General features: G+C 39.4%; 2 protein-coding genes across 4 annotated transcripts in view; both read right to left on the bottom strand.

Moving 5' to 3' along the window:
- LOC126279485 (UDP-glycosyltransferase UGT5-like) overlaps positions 1-18,665 on the bottom strand; it is an 81,027-nt gene that overhangs the window by 22,319 nt on the left and 40,043 nt on the right. For all 3 annotated transcript variants that reach the window (XM_049979683.1, XM_049979681.1, XM_049979682.1), the window contains exons 4-5: positions 3,622-3,844; positions 3,235-3,454 (exon numbers count right to left, since the gene is read on the bottom strand). In XM_049979683.1, the coding sequence (XP_049835640.1) occupies positions 3,235-3,454; positions 3,622-3,844 (443 nt within the window). The remainder of the gene's footprint in view (positions 1-3,234; positions 3,455-3,621; positions 3,845-18,665) is intronic.
- On the bottom strand, positions 6,278-14,261 carry LOC126279521 (uncharacterized). Its single transcript, XM_049979685.1, has 2 exons — positions 12,820-14,261; positions 6,278-10,761 (listed from the first exon to the last, which is right to left on the bottom strand). Exon 1 carries the CDS (start codon positions 14,250-14,252, stop codon positions 12,930-12,932), a length of 1,323 nt encoding a protein of 440 aa, XP_049835642.1. The 5' UTR covers positions 14,253-14,261; the 3' UTR covers positions 6,278-10,761; positions 12,820-12,929.

Genomic DNA, 18,665 nt, shown 5'->3' with positions numbered 1-18,665 from the left:
AAAACTCCTTTACTACTTTAAGTGTCTCATTTCCTAATCTAATTCCCTCAGCATCACCCGACTTAATTCGACTACATTCCATTATCCTCGTTTTGCTTTAGTTGATGTTCATCTTATATCCTCCTTTCAAGACACTGTCCATTCCATTCAACCGCTCTTCCAAGTCCTTTGCTGTCTTTTACCGATTTACAATGTCATCGGCGAACCTCAAAGTTTTTATTTCTTCTCCATGGATTTTAATATCTACTCCGAATTTTTGTTTTGTTTCCTTTACTGCTTGTTCAATATACAAATTGAATAACATCGGGGAGAGGCTACAACCCTGTCTCACTCCCTTCCCGACCACTGCTTCCCTTTCATGTCCCTCAACTCTTGTAACTGCCATCTGGTTTCTGTACAAATTGTAAATAGCCTTTTGCTCCGTGTATTTTACCCCTGCCACCTTTAGAATTTGAAAGAGAGTATTCCAGTCAACATTGTCAAAAGCTTTCTCTAAGTCTACAAATGGTAGAAACGTAGGTTTGCCTTTCCTTAATCTTTCTTCTAAGATAAGCCGTAAGGTCAGTATTGCCTCACGTGTTCCAACATTATTACAGAATCCAAACTGATCTTCCCTGCGGTCAGCTTCTACCAGTTTTTCCATTCATTTGTAAATAATTCGCGTTAGTATTTTGCAGCTGTGACTTATTGAACTGATAGTTCAGTAATTTTCACATCTGTCAACACCGGCTTTCTTTGGGATTGGAATTAATATATTATTCTTGAAGTCTGAGGGTATTTCGCCTGTCTCATACGTCTTGCTCACCAGATGGTAGAGTTTTGTCAAGACTGGCTCTCCCTAGGCCGTCAGTAATTCTAATGGAATGTTGTCTACTCCCGGGGCCTTGTTTCGACTCAGGTCTTTCAGTGCTCTGTCAAACTCTTCACGCAGTATTGTATCTCCCATTTCATCTTCATCTACATCCTCTTCCATTTCCATAATATTGTCCTCAAGTTCATCGCCCTTATATAGACCCTCTATATACTCCTTCCACCTTTCTGCTTTCCCTTCTTTGCTTAGAACTGGGTTTCCATCTGAGCTCTTGATATTCATATAAGGGGCTCTCTTTTCTCCAAAGGTCTCTTTAATTTTCCTGTAGGCTGTATCTATCTTACCACTAGTGAGAGAAGCCTCTACATTCTTACATTTGTCCTCTAGCCACACCTGCTTAGCCATTTTGCACTTCCTGTCGATCTCATTTTTGAGACGTTTGTATTCCTTTTTGCCTGCTTCATTTACTGCATTTTTATATTTTCTCCTTTCATCAATTACATTCAATATTTCTTCTGTTATCCAAGGATTTCTACCAGCCCTCGTCTTTTTACCTACTTGATCCTCTGCTACCTTCATTACTCCATCCCTCAAAGCTACCCATTCATCTTCTACTGTATTTCTTTCCCCCATTCCTGTCAATTGTTACCTTACGCTCTCCCTGAAACTCTGTACAACCTCTGGTTTAGTCAGTTTATCCAGGTCTCATCTCCTTGAATTCCCACCTTTTTGCAATTTCTTCAGTTTTAATCTACAGTTCATAACCGATAGATTGTGGTCAGAGTCCACATCTGCCCCTGGAAATGTCCTACAATTTAAAACCTGGCTCCTGAATCTCTGTCTTACCATTATATAATCTATCTGATACCTTTTAGTATCTCCAGGATTCTTCCATGTATACAACCTTCTTAAAATGATTCTTGAACCAAGTGTTAGCTATGATTAAGTTATGCTCTGTGCGAAATTCTAACAGATGGCTTCCTCTTCCGTTTCTTAGCCCCAATCCATATTCACCTACGATGTTTCCTTCTCTCCCTTTTCCTACTGTCGAATTCCAGTCACCCATGACTATTAAATTTTCGTCTCCCTTCACTACCTGAGTAATTTCTTTTATCTCATAATACATTTCTTCAATTTCTTCGTCATCTGCAGAGCTAGTTGGCATATAAACTTGTACTACTGTAGTAGACATGGGCTTCGTGTCTATCTTGGCCACTATAATAAGGTCACTGTGCTGTTCGTAGTAGCTTACCCGCACTCCTATTTTTTTTATTCATTATTAAACCTACTCCTGCATTACCCCTATTTGATTTTGTATTTATAACCCTCCTGCCACCGAACTTCAATAATTCCCACTATATCTAACTTTAACCTACCCATTTCCCTTTTTAAATTTTCTAACCTACCTGCCCGATTATGGGATCTGACATTCCACGCTCCGATCCGTAGAACGCCAGTTTTCTTTCTCCTGATAATGACGTCCTCTTGAGTAGTCCCCGCCCGGAGAGTCGAATGGGGGACTATTTTACCTCCGTAATATTTTACCCAAGAGGACGCCATCATCATTTAACCATACAGCAAAGCTGCATGCCCTCAGGAAAAATTACGGTTGTAGTTTCCCCTTGCTTTCAGCCGTTCGCAGTACCAGCACAGCAAGGCCGTTTTGGTTAGTGTTACAAGGCCAAATCAGTCAATCATCCAGACTGTTGGAACTACTGATAAGGCTGATGCCCCTCTTCAGTAACCACATGTTTGTCTGGCCTCTCAACAGATACCCCTCCGTTGTGGTTGCACCTACGGTACGGCTATCTGTATCGTTGAGGCACGCAAGCCTCCCCACCAACGGCAAGGTCCATGGTTCATGGGGGGAGGTTTTTAGATATATGTATGTATTTCTGGTTTGAGCATCATATTGAAAGTGGTATATCTTTCCTTTATTCAATCTCACAGCTAGCACAAAGGCAATTATTCAATGATCTTCACTTTAATAGTCAAGTATGAACTCAGTAACCTACCCTTACAGAATAAGTGTTGCCATTTTATGCTAAGTTTGATTTTTATACAATACTTTTCCATCTTTTTTGTTGTTCATTTTATGGATGTTACCCTTTCTATACCACTTCAGAAATGTATGCATACTCTAAGTATATTTTGTCTTCAACATTAGATAAAAGAAATTCTAATTATTAAAATTATAGCTTAAAATCATATGCTTTTTAGGATCACATATAATTTTCCAGTTTATTTAAAATCTTTCTGAGTTGTTGTTACACAGTCTACTGAAGCAGGCATAGTCATAATTTCTTCCATAGAATACCAGAGCATAAGCACCACACCTAGTTATTACTTGAGAAAGGCTTTTTTTATATAGAAGTAAGCCCAGAGTGTGCTATTAGCTGTTCTGAATCAATAAATAAACATACCTTGGATTACTCAAAACTTCATTAATTGCCTGTAATAAGAACTCCTCTGTTACATCGGAGAAAAACAGCTTTACTGCATATCCTTTGCCTTCTGCCTGATTGACATTTACTCTTTGATCTGAAAAAATTGGTACTCCCAAAACAGGAACTGCGTGGTAGACAGCTTCCTGAAGGCTTAGTAAGCCTCCATGTGTTATGAACAATTTGACATTCTTATGCCCTGTCAAAAATAAAAAATAACACCACATTATGATAGAAATATTGTTACATTACATTTTCACTTAAAAAATGCATTCTCTGTCAATTAATATAACATCTATGGTGCATCTATAAAGCCAGGCACAGACACAATATTTTTTTTTAAAAAAATTAAAACTACCACATTACCTAAAATGTCATTCTGAGGAAACCATTTCCCAAGATGAACATTTCTTGGTTTTCCAGGCATTGTATCTTGGTCCCATTTCCAGAGTACTGTCTGGTTTAGCTTTGAGAATGCTGTCATAAAAGCAAGAAACTTGTCCTTCGGCATATCTGATGGTTGTATATTTGACCCCAAACTAAAGAATATTACTCCTTCTTTGGAATTGTTCAGTATCGCTTCAAGATCCTAAGATATTAAAACATTGTAGTACTGAAAAAAATACTTTATTCATGGAGCTCTTTTGTGTTATTGTAATACATAATGAGGAACACAATACTCATTTGTAAGCATGTGATAGCTAATGCTGTGAAGTGGTTAAATTATTGTTACTATAATGAATGTTTTGTTTATTATAGAGCACAAAGTACTTGTAAAAAATATTTCAGTAATGATAGTTCACAAATTTTCTTGACCTTACAGTTCAGGAGAAATAGTAACATCAATTGGCTTTCATTATCTTCAGATTGCAAATCCATAATATAATATGCTTGACAAATATGAAAGGTAAATTTGAGTAAAAGCTTAAAAAAGTTTATCTTGAGCAATTCACATTTCATTGAGAAATGTTTATTATAATTTTGTAACTTAGGTAATCAAAGCTACCATTCATTTACTTATTATTTTTATTGCTTATTTAGTCTGACCAGATTAGATCCTTAAGGCCCTCTCTTACATTTAACCAGGAACAACATACACCAAAGATTTAAAAAAAATCCCAATAAAAATAATAACAACAATAATAAAGGGCATTTAGAATGACATAGATAAGCTTAGCACATTGGAAGCTGTGTATAGTACAGTCATGAGTGGAATGGATAAAAGAAGAGAAGATTGAAATGACAGTGACAGTGGCTGCTGGGTAAGAACGTAATATAAATAGAGAACTCTGCTGACAAGGGCTAGGAAACAGTTGTGAGGAAGGGGAATTGATGAAAGTGAGTTGCACAGGATGTGGGAGAGATGGCTACCATGATAGAAAGTGGACCAGTAGCTGTCTTTTAAAGTTTGGAAGAAATTTAATTTGTCTTACATTTGAGGTAGATTGTTCCAAAGCCAAGTTCTTGATACAGAAAATGACTTAGAAAGTATGGCAGCATTATTTGATGGTGTAGAGAGAATTTTACTTTGTTGGAATTGAATATTTCTGTTGTGGTGCTCAGATAGTAAAGCAACAATTGAAGACAAATAAGAGGGAGCATAATTATTGAGAAGATAATAGAGCAAACATAGTGTATAATAGTCTCTACACTTATCAGCATGTAGTCATAACTGTTCATAGGTTGGTGCGATATGGCCAAAAAAGCATAAATCATAACTATATTATACACAAATACTCATCACCAATTTCAGCCTGTGTGAGCTTTCATACAAAAGTCCTTAGAGAATAGCATCACCATAGTGAAGTATGGGGAGTATTAGTATTTCTAAGAGCTTTTCTTGAGCTTGAAAGGAAATAATTTTTTCTATATCTCTGTAGTGGGTGAAGTGATGCTGACACCTTCTCACAGATTGCAGTTGTGTGTTCAGTTCAGTCTAAGTGATGGGCCAGAATTATTTCCAAGTTCTTTGCAGAAGAAGAAAATGTTATGTCTGTGCTGTTTAGGATTAATGGTGGAAGAGATTCTCTGAACTGAGGGCTAATGAGCCAAAGGGCTTCGATCGCCTATCATTGTGTCCTGAAATGAGGGTCATCCTACCTGAGATACTACCCACACCTCCATCGCCCATCCAATCTCCAAAGCATCCTAGGCCATTCCTACCTCACTCCCAATCCCAACCCTTTGCCATAGGGATCATAACCCAGGTGCAAAACCTGCCCAATCCACCCACCCAGCACTTCCTATTCCAGCCCTGTCAGAGTTTATCCTATCCCATCAAGGGCCGGGCCACCTGTTAAAGCAGCCATGTCATTTCCCAGCTCTGCTGCAATCACTGCACAGCTTTTTATATTGGTATGACTACTAATCAGCTGTCCACCAGGATGAATTGCCACCACCAAACAGTGGCCAAGAGCAAAGTAGACAATCCTGTGGCACAGGATGCAGCTGAACGTAACACACTTTATTTCAATGGCTGCTTCACTATCCAAGTCATCCGGATCCTTCCCTCTGCCATCAGCTTTTCTGAACTGCGCAGATGGGAGTTATCCTTACAATATATTCTCTGCTTTCGTAATTATCCTGGCCTCAACTTATAGTAACATACTGTCCCCACACCCTCCACACAACAGTTTCCACCCCCTCTGCCCTATCATCTCCTCCTCATTCTCATCTCCCATGCTGTTTATTTGCAACCCTCTGCTAATGCATCTGCCTGTCTTTTCCCGCTCCTTTTTTCCCCACTTCCCTGTCACAAAACCTCCTGACACTGCATCTGTTGGCAGTCTAGTCACTGCACACTGCACCAGACAGCATTTGTCTCTCTCCCCGCCCGTACTCTACTATCCCTTCCACTTCCTCATCCTCTCCAGACTGCTGCTTGCATCTCACGAGATTTTGGATTCCAACCTAAGATGCTGAGCTGGTGGCTGTGTGTGTGTGTGTGTGTGTGTGTGTGTGTGAGAGAGAGAGAGAGAGAGAGAGAGAGAGAGAGAGAGAGAGAGAGAGAGAGAGAATGTGCTTGTTTGTGTGTGTGTGTTTTACTGACAGAGGCTGTGGCTGAAAGCTATATGTGTGTCTTTTAATTGTGTCTGTCTACAACTTGACATGTCTTCTTTATGGTGAGTAGCAATCTGTCTTTTCATACATTGTTGATATTCCTGCCTGGAGTTTCCACTGTTTGATAATAGTTGCCCATTATTTGTCCATAGCTTATTTCAGTTCATCTGTCAGTTTTGTAAGTGCAGTTGTTGTGCAGCAATTTTGCTGGAAACTGGACTGGTATTCATCTAAAAGATTATTTGATGTTAAGTAATTAGTAATGCCATTCATGAACTATACATTCTAAAGCCTTGGTTAATACTGATAGGATGCAATTAAACTAAAGACTTCTTACTGAGATATATCCACTTGATTAACTAACACGAGATACTAATAAAAACCCTAAGAAATTGCGTAAATGGTCAGCATGTTGACATTTTCTGCTTATGATATGCACTGTAAAATTTACTTGATCCACATCACTCACAGAGTCTGCAGTTACCTATGGACCATGAGCCTAGCGAAACACTTACTTTAAGAATCACGAAATAAAACTGTATATGAGGAAGAAACCTGGAGACACTGGAAGGATTCAGATATATTCTTATTTTCACCTCGTTTAGGACATTAGAGGCCATAGCAAGTAACTATAAGATATTTCTGGAAGCGTATTTTACAGTCTAAAAGCATTACATTCTTTCTCTAACTGTCAGCTTTCTTCCCTGTTTCCAGACACCGTTCTGCTTTTGCTTATTGTGGAAGCCATTGAAGTAGTTGTTCAGTGATTAGTACTTTGTTAGCAATGTCTTCCTCCTTCAGTCCAAAGGTCCCAAGGTCCTTTCTTCCTCCCTAGCACCATTTTTCAAAGGTATTAGGCTTGTTGACCAGTACATTTAAACATCTGCTTCCTTAGTAGGGTTGCATTCATCCACAACAGATATCCTTAGAACTCTAGTCATCATTTTCTTATTGACACAATCAGTTCCTGTACAACTCATCCTATGATCTATACTGTCTATCTATTATCTAAAGAACCATTATTTTATGAAAGACATTGCACAAAAACTTCTCAGCTTCTCATAGTCCATCCTTCCCTATTATAGCAACATGGAATGGAATGAATAAGGCTGCTATGGTGTAGAGGTGATGGACTGGCAGATTATGGAGGCAGTGGTGTTGGCCTGGAATGGCTAGGACAACTCCACTGCAAGATGTAACATATTTTATTTAGTATTGAGCTACAATACTGATGTGCCGCAATGCCCTTGTATTTGCCCTCTACAGGTCTGTGGTATGCTGGCAATGCATTTGATATTGGAAAGTCACAGTGGCAGGACAGCTACTTGATGTCAACATCCAGCTTTTCCAACACTGTTTACTACTTTCAGCAGTGCATAACTCAATTATCACCATGTTGCCCTGAGCAAGCAATGCCAGTGATAAGAACATGTTCGAAGCTTGCCCTGGTGCAGATGGATGGTGGCAGTACTGCCCTAGCTGCAGATCACTGCCCTCCAAGGTAGGAATTTGGCTGCTACCATGGAGCCTGGTGATGGCTCCTCCGTCATATCATTGTAATTCCGCAGGTGTTGAGTTAGAACTGAGTACTGAACCCAAAGACTCCACATCACTATCTCCAACTCCATGTAAGTTATAGCGTGGAGTGTTTAATCGTCTCTGATCCATGAGTTCTATACTTATTGCCGACACATGCACCCATGCGCCCAGTAATAACCTGTGCTTTCTACCCTTCACTATTCTGACTAAACTACATTCTGCCTCTGCAAGCATCATGTTAGTTGCATTGAAACGTATCAGGAACCCTGTATGGTGGACCCGTGGCTCCCTTTTGCATTTAACGCCTGCTTATTCATCCCTGTTTCCCCTTACCATTTCTGCAGTCATGGTGTCCAACCACACCACATCTATCACAAAGAGGTTGGCAAAATTGTCTGTGCACATGTTCAGCCCCACCATATTTACAGCACCTCACATTAGTGGAGAACTCTCTCTTATTCTGCATTCCAGTTATTACATTAATTTCTTGAAATTCCCTGGTTAATCTGACCACAGAGTACCTGTTCTCACCCATCTAGACCTACCATGCAACAGACTCCCTTAAAATATGCCCAGTGCCCTTTATTCCATTTCATGGAGTATGACGCTATTTGTCTCGCCACCCTCCCTGCTCATATGTCAGCACATTATGCTTCATTGACAGACTACCCAACTGCCTGCCCAAAAAAAAAAAAAAATCTTGCACTATTTTCGTTCTTGTGCTTTTGTAGCAGGCCTTTTTCATTCATCAAATATCTGACACCTCTTAGTCCCTCCTGTACATCTGACATATGCCTTTGCTTATCTACCAACCATAAATCTTTCACCTGTAACAACCCCCACCCACCCACCCCATACTAGCTACTAGTTGCAGGTCATTAAAAACCACATTACATCATCAGTTGACTTTCCAGAAAAGTGCACGATCACAATGACTGGGGCTGGATGTAATAAAGGAGTAGGTTACTCAGCTGATTCCAACTCTTAATCTGTAGCTGCAAGCTATTATGCAAAACTGTATTAACTGCTCTCAACTGCACCATTTCAGTAACCAATGCTTGAACTGCCTCCCAACTAGTGGCTTCCTGCATTTGAGTCTCTGTCATTACAAATCCTTAATCTCCAATATACTCCAAGGAACACATGCATTTGAGACTCTGTCATTGCAGATCCTTAATCTCCGATACACACCAAAGAACACAAAATGCACTCAAAACAGGCCGTATGACACAACACACACTTAAATCTTGTTTTATCATTATCCACATTCACACTGCACTGACCAGCCATACGCCCATACTGATGACAGTTCACAAACTACTGATACTGACTCTGTACTAGATCAGAATGCCCTGATGAATTACAGTGCCTTCTCACAGGTCATGAATAATGTTCCTTTGTATTAACACAAAGTTGTGAAAGATCAACCAGTTTCCCTCGCTGCACAAACCTGACTGTCAAGTCTCTGTGACTCACTCACATTGACTCTATGCCATCAACACATACCAACCACAAAAACCAATAGTCTGCTTAATCACCCCACAGTTACACAAAATTTTGTGCTGTGTTTGTGAAGCCATGCTGATACCAAAATGCTTCGGACACTACTCTATATAAACATGCAGTGACTGTGTCCAGCTGGTGTAGAGGTACTGGAGTGGTTGGTTGTGGAAATGGTGATGCCAGACTGGGGTAGAAAACACAGCTGCAAGATATAACGTATTTTATTTAGTCCTAAGTTACAATGTTCAAGTGCTGCTACACCACCAGATATGTCCTACGCAAGTGTGTGGTCTGCTGGCAATGCCGTTGATGTTGGAAGGTTGTGGAGGTAAGATGGCTGCTTAATGTTTGCTAACACTGTTCATCCCAACCAGCAAGGCAAGCCTAACTTGGCACTGTGTCACCCTGAATGAGCAGTGCCAATACACAAACATCCACTGAATTCTCATAGGCATCCACCACTACCATGTTAGAAGCACGCACTGGTGCTGCTGGATGACAGTATTACTGCCCTCGTTGTGAACCACCGCCCTCCAGGACAGGAGTTCAGCACCTACAGGGGAGCCTGGGGATGAATCATTGTGCCCATAGGTGTGCATTTAGCACCAAGAGAACTGGTCTGGTGGAGATTGACTTGTTGCTGTATTCGGTCTGTACAACCAGCAACCAATCTGGCACAATGTGATGGGTTGCCTACATGCCATGCAACCACTCTGCACCAGAAAACAGAATTGTAGCAGTTTCACTAGGCAGTCCAAGCAGTGCCACCAAGAGTCACTGACTGGGTGGGGAACTATTTGCATCCATGACACACATGACCTAAAATAGTTCCTGTGATATCCTGCAACACAACAATTTATAGGCCTGTGCACTACCATGCACTATAGGTACAGACGGACATCCTCTCCATTACGATGCTGCTGCCCGCTGCCAACCAGCTATCTCCTCGACAGACACCACAAGGCCTCTGCAGCTCCACTGATGGCTGAGTCTCCATTGTCAGAAACTTTGGTAGAACACTGACTGTATTCTTTTCTTCAAGGAGTTATATCATTGTGCACGTATTGAAAGTACACTCTAGTGGAACTTGGCTTTCATGTGCAACAGTAGGACTTTGTAAATATTAAATTCTGGAAACCTCAACCAAACAAGAGACTTTGAGCTGTTGAACAGAGGCCTTCCGTCTATCATTTTTGAATGTTAATTGTGACTGAGTCATAACAGTATACTATTTTTTTCCAAGAAACTGTATTTGTTGAAAATTAATGACTTTAGTTCTGCCTATGTGGATTCCATAGTGATTGCTGCCCAGACTGGTGTTGGGAGCTGGCTGACCCATAATGTGATGAAGACTTGCATGGACTTGATACTGCAGAGGGTGCTGCCAGACTGCGCGTAACTGTGCTAAAATCAGAAGGCATTTATAATGATTAATTGCACACTTGTTGGGCCTATTCATTACTTCCAAGCATGTGCAAAAATTAGGCCCTTATATATCCTCACAATCATAGCTACTGAAACTTCACATTTGTTGATGTTTAATTTACAGAAATTAACTGAATACATTGAAAAATTCTGTCTCTTTGACGATTTCTTCTACAACAAGAGTTAGGCCGAATTATCTGAGTAAATTACGAAATTAACATATATAGTAATGCAAACAATACTTTTGACAAAACTGTAAATTACTTGGGGATTAATTAAGAACTGCTACCATGTTTCCGACTAGAGCCAAATAGATACTTTAAGAATATTAGCATTTCATCTTCCAAATGTTTACAAATATTACAGAATTTATATTTGTTCATATGTCAACAATAGAATTTAAGTTATGAAACAGCTACTGATTTCACCGAATAACAAAATACACTAACTAGGAATAGCCAAAATGAGTTAGAAAATCAACATACATAAAACTAAGCACAAAATTAGATCTGGTATTATGTTCTTTAAAACTGAGAGCCAGCATTTCTTTCTCTTTTTTGAAAATGCTGATTATATTCATGTATGTTAATGGTAATTAGTTAAAAGATAAAAAATGAATTCTAAGGAGGCAGATGGCAAAACGAGAGAGGAAGTAAAAGTATCACAGCTTGCTTCGTCACAATGCCACAAATAATTCTTATTACAAGTTTATGTACCACGAAAACTTTAACTTGGCTTGATGGGTTACCCCAAAAGATAATCCCATATTGTAGTGCTTCGAGGATTTCACGGTAAATACTAGAAACACTTGGCTCTCCACTGTCTCGAACACCCGATATTTCAATGACAAGGGTGAAAGACTCTTTTACTGCGCCACACACGTGTATGTGTGCAGGAAAGATAGCTGTACGAGGAGCCAGGAGGTATGTCAGACAAGTGGCCCTGACAAGTGGTTACAAGCAGCACCCTAGAAGTTATATCAAAACGTCAAAGAGTATCTGGATAATGTTCCATGGTGTGTGGTGTCATGAGGATTGTTATCGAGACAAATGAAAATGTTTTATTTAGAGACTAATATTCTCTGTTGTTTGACTTACTAGGAGTAAGAACTGTTTTGGCAAGGGTTATTAAAACCAAAAGAGACTGCAGTGATATATGTTAAGTACTAAAGTTTTCCATGTGGGGTTGATTTGTGAGACTTGAAAGCGCATGTGAAACTTGTGTAGCTGTTTTATTAAGATGAAGAAAATGCAACGAAGTTGATATGAAAATATTCAGAGAGTAAGAAATCATTTCAAAAGTAGAGAAGTAGTTCAGCATCACTTCCCTAACCAGCACAAAATCTTTGGAGAAGAAGCATTGTGAAGATGCAGCCGTCTGCCCTGAGATGAAGATCGGCTGCACACAATACGTAAATCACCCACGAGCGATGTCTGAGTCTTGCATCCAGTACCACACAGTCTCTGGTAGTCAGGAAAGCATTAGAATACAACATTATGGAATGAAAGTAAGCAGAGTATGTATCCTCTATGTCTGACAAAGTTCACACTACTAATAGAGATTGTTTTAGGTGCTTCAGCAGTTCTGTGTGGTGCTCCTCCCAGTTTGAATTTATTATCAAGCTATAATCCCAAGAATTTAACATAGTCTATAACCCCCGCCGGCGAAACATTGCACTTGACAGTTCGCTTTTTGTCTAGGTAGGTTGGCTATACTGTAATACCGATGTTGCAACAGCAGCCTCTATACACACAGCAGACGATACAGTTTTCCGTCCAGTCTCGTAAATGCAAGCGATTGAGCAATTACAATGTATATAAAAACTCGTTTATAGTTGTACTACAATGACAGGAAGTAAACAACCGTATAATAATGCATGTAAAAGCATAACAATGCGCACCCTTTCGATAACGGAGCAAAGAAATACAAAAAACAAGCATCTGACGACTGGTACTTTAAAATCAATAATGTACGTAGTTTACAAAATAAATAATAACCGAGATTATAAATAACCAAAATTTGTAATTTTTCACTCACCAATTTACAGCGATAATGGCGCAATTCCATCCAGCTCGCCATCGTCCCTGTTGTCCGATTCATCGCTAAAACCGTCGTCTTCGTCGTCATGCAAGACAAATCATTAATTGTTAATGGCCACTGATAATGCCTTCAATTGTCTGTGCTGCTCGTATAAGCTTCTCGATGTGCTCTACTTTTTTTCTCCATGAGGCTGCATCCACAGTCACAAGAGCTTCACGCAACAGCTGTTCCACCTCTGTTATTGTAAAGGACTTCTTCTTGTTCCTTAAATACATTTTTACGTCACTCCATACTAACTCAATAGGGTTGAAATGGCAGTGATATGGTGGCAGCCTTATTACAGTATGACCCTGCTCCTTGGCAATTTTGTCTACTACGTATGTAGGTGTCGTACGCTTATTTTCTTTAACAAGAGAATATAACAGAACCTTTGTCATACTCATATCTGCTACAATATTTCGAGCCTGTAACCACTGCACCATAACTTCTTTCCAATCATTTGTAGTTGGGGCTTTGTTCTGTATCACCGAATGATATGGAGCATTGCCCATTACCATTGTTGTAGGGACAGGAAATTGTTTTAAAAGGTTCCTGAACCACTCAACAAATCGTGTGTGATCCATATCTTCATGGTAATCACCAGTCTTTTTTGATCTAAAAACTAAAAGTGCTTCAGGGACAAAACCACTGGAGGAGCCTGCATGGACCACAATTAATCTAGCTCCTCTTCCCGTCGGTTGATGGCCGCTACTGATGGGTGTGTTATCCGTCCAACATTTACTGACGGCTTCCCCGGCATTAACCCACGTTTCGTCTAGCCAAATTATGGAATGAATGTCTCTGCCCACAATTTTGTGCAAGAAAATGCTACGAGCGGTAACAATATGTGCCCTCTCTAACAGTACTTTGCGTCCATCTAGCGTTTTGTAACAGAAACCCATATTTTTAGCACAATTTTTTAGTGACGTTTTACCACCCCTGAAAAGTTCACTTTCTTTTAAAGAGATTAATAACTTGGCTACAGTCGAATACTCTTTTCTGCTGTAGTAAGCATAAACATGCCTACGAACTGCATCAGCCTGGAAAGAATCTAAACCTGTGATAGGACTAGGCCGCTTTTTCTTCTTTCCCGGGGTTGATAAAAATGTATTATTTGATCCAGACAGCTCGGAAGCATTACGGCTCACTTCAGTATCTTCCAAGTTTTGTAGTAATACTCCCTTACTTACTACCGTTCTTGCACTAATACCAAGAGTTTTCGACGTACGTTCCACCACACTGTCGGCAGGAATTGATGGCTGTCCATGAATGCTTACGTAGTTTTTCTCCTGGTCCTGCTGACTAACAACGGAACAAAAGTCACAACGATATAGCACACAGTATAACGAAAACACGCGGTAAACAACATACAGCTCACGTTGGATACACATTCACTAAACAAAGCCGGCAACGCGGGAACTTCGACGTCACAGCACGTGAGTAACAGCAGTGCTCACTGCGCTGTGATTGGCTGGCGCCCCACGCTGAACGCCTAGCACCTATCGTTCTTCACTTGTTACTCTGTTACGCTGCCAACTTAATACGCAAACTTCAAGTGCAATGTTTCAGCTGCCCGGGACTTCTTCTATCTGTTTGCTGCCATATCTGAGGCTCTTACAAATTCTGAAATGCATGTCGTGTGATTTTTCAAATTTTACTGACAAAGAATTGCCTAGGAACCATTTATCAATGCCTTTGATACTTTCACTCACTGATCTTTCCAAGACTATATTTGGTTTGCTAATTATTGCACTATTTGTATTGCCTGCAAACAAAACAAATTTGGCATCTGGCAATGTTCTGATGAAAGGTCATGAATATATACAAGAAAAAACAAGGGCTGTAAGACGGAACCTTCTAGGATGACAAATGTAATGAGTTCCCAGTTGGATGTTGTCTAATTTGTGCCTCTTTCCTAATGACACCCTTTGTTTCCTGTCAGAGATACAAGAATTTAACCATTTTGCAGCATTTCCTATTAACCATAATATTATAATTTACTTCAAAGGATACTTTGATTTACACTGTCAAGTGCCTTCAGATCACAAAATATACCAGTAGCCCATAATTTATTGTCTGATGAATTAAGTACATCATTGCTCTATATGTAGATAGTGTTCTCAATAGCACAGCACTTTAGTAGAAATCCAAACCGAGGCTTGGACACTATATTATTTGTTGTCACATTCTAAACAAGGTGACTGTATATTACCATTTCTAAAATTTTTAAGAAAGCTGGCAAAAGTGACACTGGATGGAAAGTGTGTGGTATTTCTTTGTATCCTTTCTTGCAAAAAGGCTTAACTTCAGTGTATTTAAACAATTCAAGAAAAGATCCACTAATAAATGACTAGTTACAAAGACAGCTTAATACGTTACTAAACTCAGATAGCACACTCTTTAATTAACTTCATTGATATTTTATCATAACGACTAGATTTATCAATTTTAAAAGGTGGGAATTTAAGAAGATGGGACCTGGATAAACTGACTAAACCAGAGGTTGTACAGTGTTTCAGGGACAGCATAAGGGAACAATTAACAGAAATGGGGAAAAGAAATACAGTAGAAGACGAATGGGTAGCTCTGAGGGATGAAGTAGTGAAGGCCACAGAGGTTCAAGTAGGTAAAAAGACGAGGGCTGGTAGAAATCCTTGGATAACAGAAGAAATAGTGAATGTAATTGATGAAAGGAGAAAATATAAAAATGCAGTAAACGAAGCAGGCAAAAAGGAATACAAACGTCTCAAAAATGAGATCGACAGGAAGTGCAAAATGGCTAAGCAGGTGTAGCTAGAGGACAAATGTAAGGATGTAGAGGCTTATCTCACTAGGGGTAAGATAGATACTGCCTACAGGAAAATTAAAGAGACCTTTGGAGAAAAGAGAGCCACTTGTATGAATATCAAGCGTTCAGATGGAAACCCAGTTCTAAGCAAAAAGAGGAAAGCAGAACGGTGGAAGGAGTATATAGAGGGTCTATACAAGGGCAATGAACTTGAGGACAATATTATGGAAATGGAAGAGGATGTAGATGAAGATGAAATGGGAGATACAATAGTGCGTGAAGAGTTTTACAGAGCACTGAAAGACCTGAGTCGAAACAAGGCCCCGGGAGTAGACAACATTCCATTAGAATTACTGACGGCCTTGGGAGAGCCAGTCCTGACAAAACTCTACCATCTGGTGAGCAAGATGTATGAGACAGGCGAAATACCCTCCGACTTCAAGAATAATATAATAATTCCAATCCCAAAAAAAGCTGGTGTTGACAGATGTGAACATTACCGAACTATCAGTTTAATAAGCCACAGCTGCAAAATACTAACGCTAATTATTTACAGACGAATGGAAAAACTGGTAGAAACTGACCTCTGGGAAGATCAGTTTGGATTCCGTATAAATACTGGAACACGTGATGAAATACTGACCCTACGACTTATCTTAGAAGAAAGATTAAGGAAAGGCAAACCTACGTTTCTAGCATTTGTAAACTTAGAGAAAGCTTTTGACAATGTTGACTGGAATACCCTCTTTCAAATTCTAAAGGTGGCAGGGGTAAAATACAGGGAGCGAAAGGCTATTTACAATTTGTACAGAAACCAGATGGCATTTATAAGAGTCGAGGGACATGAAAGGGAAGCTGTGGTTGGGAAGGGAGTGAGACATGGTTGTAGCCTCTCTCCAATGTTATTCATTCCGCATATTGAACAAGCAGTAAAGGAAACAAAAGAAAAATTTGGCGTAGGTATTAAAATCTATGGAGAAGAAATAAAAACTTTGAGGTTCGCAGATGACATTGTAATTCTGTCAGAGACAGCAAAAGATTTGGAAGAGCAGTTGAACGGAATGGATGGTGTCTTGAAAGGAGGATATAAGATGAACATCAACAAAAGCAAAACTAGGATAATGGAATGTAGTCGAATTAAGTCAGGTGATGTTGAGGGTATTAGATTAGGAAATGAGACACTTAAAGTAGTAAAGGAGTTTTGCTATTTGGGGAGCAAAATAACTGATGATGGTCAAAGTAGTGAGGATATAAAATGTAGACTGGCCATGGCAAGGAAAGCGTTTCTGAAGAAGAGAAATTTGTTAACATCAAGTATAGATTTAAGTGTCAGGAAGACATTTCTGAAAGTATTTGTATGGAGTGTAGCCATGTATGAAAGTGAAACATGGACAATAAATAGTTTGGACAAGAAGAGAATAGAAGCTTTTGAAATGTGGTGCTACAGAAGAATGTTGAAGATTAGGTGGGTAGATCACGTAACGAATGAGGAGGTATTGAATAGAATTGGGAAGAAGAGAAGTTTGTGGCCCAAATTGACGAGAAGAAGGGATCGGTTGGTAGGACATGTCCTGAGGTGTCAAGGGATCACAAATTTAGCATTGGAGGGCAGCGTGGAGGGTAAAAATCATAGAGGGAGACCAAGAGATAATACACTAGGCAGATTCAGAAGGATGTAGGTTGCAGTAGGTACTGGGACATGAAGGAGCTTGCACAGGATTGATTAGCATGGAGAGCTGCATCAAACCAGTCTCAGGACTGAAGACCACAACAACAACAACAACAACATGATGGACATTACTTCTGCCTGGGTAGCGAGATTCATATCCAAGTTAGTGAAGTTACGTGTACTCTCTGGTCTGTGGTACTCCAAGGCAACATCTACTGCACATGACAAACTCATCTTTCAAGTAACAGTTTGAAATGTTTGCTAAAAAGTTTTGCAATACTCTGTTACCAATGTATCATTTACTCTTAATGGTATTTTCCCCTCTTCATGTCTGGTTCTACCAGTCCCCTCCTTCACTGTATCCCAAATTATCTGTATTTTGTTACCTGATGTGATTATCTTTTTCCGGTGAGTTAGGAGATAGCATTGCTGATTCTGAACTAAAAACTTGATGTGGACATATGCCCTATTCTGAATGGTTTCTGAGATAGAATACTTTTAATGTACATTTCTATATATTTTCTGCATTATTCATTGTTATTCTTTACAACATTCCACAGTGATATAGAGGAAGTTGAGATGAATATTTTGATACAGGATGCTTTTTGTCTATAAAGTCGGAAAACTACGACAGACTGGCCTACAAAAAGTACCTAAGCTACAGCGCATGCACGTCACATGAGATTTTCAATATTCCCACAATCTGTCTGTGTAAACTGTTAGTCCTAGACAAAAAATAAATATAGCCTTTTTTGTAGAAAATTTAATTTTATGGTAATTGTGTAATGAGACACATTTTTGTTGGAATGTGTGGTTTTTGAGTTATTAAAGAAAAATGTACAAAAGTTATATTAAACGTGTTCTATCTCAGAAACCATTCACAATAGTGCATATGTCCATATGAAGTTTTTTGTTCAGAATCACTAATACTATCGCATCTCAAAGCGTGAACCGGTACCTTTCCTCATCACTCACCTGGTATTTTCTTTGATGTCTATAATACTACCTTTAATATTTTGTAATATGTCTTGTAATGTGCTACACCATTAACATCACAGTTGTTTCTTACTGACAGATACACTTTCCTTTTTCCAGAATGAAATTTTCATTCTGCAGCGGAGTGTGTGCTGATATTAAACTTTCTGGTGAATTAAAACTGTGTGCTGGACCGAGAGTTGAACTTGGAACCTTTACCTTTCGCGAGCACTCTAGACTCTAGAGCACTTGCCTGTGAAAGGCAAAGGTCCTGAGTTCGAGTCTCAGTCTGATACACAGTTTTAATTTGCCAGAAAGTTTCAGTTTCCTTTTTGTTTTAATGATACCTTTATAATTGAGTAAAACATTGTT

Source organism: Schistocerca gregaria, chromosome 1 (genome assembly GCF_023897955.1).
Source record: "Schistocerca gregaria isolate iqSchGreg1 chromosome 1, iqSchGreg1.2, whole genome shotgun sequence".
NCBI lineage: Eukaryota > Metazoa > Arthropoda > Insecta > Orthoptera > Acrididae > Schistocerca > Schistocerca gregaria.
The sequence above is the reverse complement of the archived record's forward strand: the minus strand, read 5'-3'. Positions and strand labels throughout refer to the sequence as shown.